The sequence below is a fragment of the Cannabis sativa genome, chromosome 4 (genome assembly GCF_029168945.1).
Source record: "Cannabis sativa cultivar Pink pepper isolate KNU-18-1 chromosome 4, ASM2916894v1, whole genome shotgun sequence".
NCBI lineage: Eukaryota > Viridiplantae > Streptophyta > Magnoliopsida > Rosales > Cannabaceae > Cannabis > Cannabis sativa.
This window is the reverse complement of record NC_083604.1, coordinates 79,905,232-79,909,070: the sequence shown is the minus strand read 5'-3', so window position 1 is coordinate 79,909,070 and position 3,839 is coordinate 79,905,232. Positions and strand designations below refer to the sequence as shown.

The 3,839-nt window shown below is 35.9% G+C and overlaps 1 protein-coding gene across 1 annotated transcript; it reads right to left on the bottom strand.

Moving 5' to 3' along the window:
• Positions 1 to 519: 519 nt before the first annotated feature.
• LOC115713851 (uncharacterized) lies at positions 520 to 1,830 on the bottom strand. Its single transcript, XM_030642336.1, has one exon. It carries the CDS (start codon positions 1,828 to 1,830, stop codon positions 520 to 522), a length of 1,311 nt encoding a protein of 436 aa, XP_030498196.1.
• Positions 1,831 to 3,839: the final 2,009 nt, after the last annotated feature.

Genomic DNA, 3,839 nt, shown 5'->3' with positions numbered 1-3,839 from the left:
GGCAAATTGACCATTTTCTATTGCATATAATAATCTATATGTAAATATATATGCAATAAAACAAAGAAAGAATATTCTCATGCTTTTGTTCTTTAAGCATTGTATGAGTGAACAAAGCACTAAAGAATCTTAGTTGTGTGAATTGGCATTAAGCAATAGAAACCAAAAAGACTCTACTACTGATTAATTTATCAAAGGTTTGAAACACAAAGATTGTTTAGAACAAGCACATAGTGCTCATTTCAACAAGCTTTTGAAAGTTTTCTTCCTCTGTAAAAAAGAAATACAGAGTAATTAAAGTAAGAACATGCTGTAGGGAAGGAATTTCTAAGCAAATATTAGTTCATTAGTATAAGGAAGCTAACAATGACAGGGCATAGAATCTGTGTAGGCGCAACCATAATGAGCGTTGAGCAAAACAAACTAAAAGGATTGAACACTAAATCAATTTGTTCTAATGACAAATAATACCATGTTCACCAAAATTTAAACTAAAAAACAAGCATAGTGATGTACAAATCATGTGTGTTCTGGCTTCCATTCTTCCACTTGCAGAGAAAGTTTCTTCGCCATTCCATTCGCGAAAGGGACATGAGAGTAGTGAAAAGAGGAAGGAGCAACATCAAGCCAATTTAATGACTGAAACCCTTCTAAGTTCAAAGTCTCTATGACATAGTTATCTTCCTGTTGAGAACAAACATCCTTTTCAAAATTTAAGGACAAGAATAATGAACCTAAATGAGGAGACTTTGCACCAACAAAAACTGTATCCATGTATGAATGGAAAGCCAAAGGTCTGCAGAAATTGTTCTCCATACCATACTTTTCATGGATTTTCGAAAGCTTAGTTCTAAGAGACCATTCATAGGTATCAGAAAGAACCCAAATGCACAAACTCAATTCCTTGTCAAATGCCATGAAGTTTATCTGATCATTGCTTAGCCCAATACAATTAAGGCCATAGCTATTTGGAGGGTGTTTGGAAGCCTGAAACTTAGGCAAATCAATTGCTTGAGCTTGATCCTTGATTGAAGTAGCTTCCTTATCAATCACAAACTTCAACAAATGGCCAGAGGTGGATAGTCTAAACAATGCCCCTTGGTAAAACACAGTCTGTTTAAGCCACCTTGTTTTGCAAGTACTAACCCGAGTTGGGAGACGATATCTAAGCTTGTTCCAACTCCTTGTCTCTGAACAATAAACATTCAAACACCTAAATCCCTGAAACTGAACAACTCTATAAAAACAAGACTCAGAAGGGTTATAAGCCAATGCAGCATACATTGTGCTTTTAGCAGTAACATAAGGCTTATTAACAACATAATCAAAATCAACCCATTGATTAGTCAAAGGGTTATAAACAATATATGAATAGTTAAAACTCCTCTTAGACTCATTACAACCAGAAAACAAAATCAACCCATTACAGCAATTCATCAAAACTTTATGTTGAGAAGTGAAAAAAGTAAAAGGATAGTGTCTATCACGTTCAATATTGCTAGGCAACACTGAATGTGAGTCTGAATTTTGAAGGGCCTCTATCAATATGGTTGTATTGGGACGTGAATCATAGTTACCAATGAGGACAACACCGATGAAAGGAAGCTTTGGGTTTGTCTTGGGAAAGATCTTTGTTGTGATCAACCAAAACCATGACTTTGAAACAAGAGTAAGTATGGCAGCTTTCTTTGTTGGTAATCTTCGTAAAATCTCAATCTTTAACTCTTCAGGCAAATCATCAAACACGTTGGGTTCACTTTCACTATTATCAATCTTCCTCTTCTTCCTCCTCTCGAACATCCACTTGATCTCCGGACGACGATGATACATTTGTGGGGTTTGATCGATGATGATGATGATGATCAATTTCAGTCGTTAATGGCTTCTAATTCTAAAAACTTTTGGGTAAAGCCCTAGATTTTTTCAGTTTAGAGAATTGGGAATTGAGATGATCTCAATCTCAACTCATGAGGATGAGGAAGGGTTAAAACAATGATATATATATCTACTTTCTTAATTTTTTTTTTTTAAAAAAAAATGAATTGAGTAAATTTTTGAAGTATAAAAAAATCTTGAAAATTACATTTACATTAGGTTATAACATCATATTGTATATTGTAGATTGTATATTCTATATGTGAAAGTATATTGGATTATACTCTTAGGGCTCGTTTGGAACGCCGTATTAAGTCGTATTGTATTGTATTGTATTATATTGAATTGGATTATATATCATATTTTTATATAATACTATGTTAAACTTTAATTTATACTAAAATATTATATATTTAGGTGTCCATCAAATTTAATACTACATATAATTTTACATAAAAATATTACATAAAATGCAATTAATATAATACAATATAATACAATACGACTTAATACGGCGTTCCAAACGAGCCCTTATTATATTTATGTTAATGCAATATTTTGTAGTGTAGTTAATTCGATATTAAATTATATCAATAATTATTTATCGTATATGTAATATTATACATCTTATTAAAGTAAAATATGTAATATGATTCTAAATTTACTTTTAAAAAAAATCTTAATTTTATTATGATTTAGCCTATTTTTACTTTCTATATTCGAGTGGATTATTAAATTTATTATTATTCCGTTATGCTTTTACTTTCTGTTTGAGTAAATACTCGAGCTTATCTTGAATAACAAATTCTTTCTCATTTTTTTAATCAAATCAAACAAACTTCAAAATAAAGAATTGGTAAAAAGAATAGTCTCTGAACTAGTAGGAACAACCCTCCACCATAGATGTAACGTCCCCACTTCAAGTCTCTATTGGACCCTTACACCCACGGAATGAATGGCTCTTATACACGAGTATGTCACTCTGGCTGCTTCATGGAATGACGACTGACCCTACAAACCAACACGAGTATTTCCAGCGTGCTTTGTCCTCACTCGCACGCTTCCTAGGAAAACTTTCCAGGAGGTCACCCATCCTGAAATTACCCCAAGTGAAGCACGCTTAACTGTGGTGTTCTTTCGTGATGGGCTACCGAAAAACAAGATACACCTTGTTGATATAGGTAGTATCAATCAATCAATTGAAACTCTCTTCAACTGTGCAGTCCCATACATACACAGTCTCAGAATCATCCATCTTGACCTTCCCCAGGCAGTGTGGGATTGCACAGCTTACCTGGTGTTTCCCCTTACGGATCACGGGACTACTGACTGTCACAATCACCCCCCTTATGGGTTCCAATGTCCTCGTCGACCACACTTTCGGCTGGGTCAAGGCTCTGATACCATTTGTAACGTCCCCGCTTCAAGCCTCCATTGGGCCTTTACACTCACGGAATAATAGCTCTTATACACGAGTACATCACTTTGGCTGCTTCATGGACTGACGACTAGCCCTACAGACCAACACGAGTGTTTTCAGCGTGCTTTGTCCTCACTAGCACACTTCCTAAGAAAACTTCCCAAGAGGTCACCCATCCTAAAATTACTCCAGGTCAAGCACGCTTAACTGTGGAGTTCTTTCGTGATGGGCTACCGAAAAACAAGATGCACCTTGTTGATATAAGTAGTACCAATCAATCAATTTAAGCTCTCTTCAACTGTATAGTCTCATACCTACACAGTCTCAGAATTATCCCACTTGACCTTCCCCAGGCAATGTGGGATTGCACAGCTTACCTGATATTTCCCCTTGCGGATCACGGGACTACTGACTGTCACAATCACCCCCGTTACGGGGTTCGACGTCCTCGTCGACCACACTTTCAGCTGGGTCAAGGCTTTGATACCATTTGTAACGTTCCCGCTTCAAGCCTCCATTAGACCTTTACACCCCACGGAATAAT

Excerpts from the sequence above, each read along its gene's own strand:
- LOC115713851 (XM_030642336.1), bottom strand. The coding sequence starts at position 1,830 with ATGTATCATCGTCGTCCGGAGATCAAGTGGATGTTCGAGAGGAGGAAG.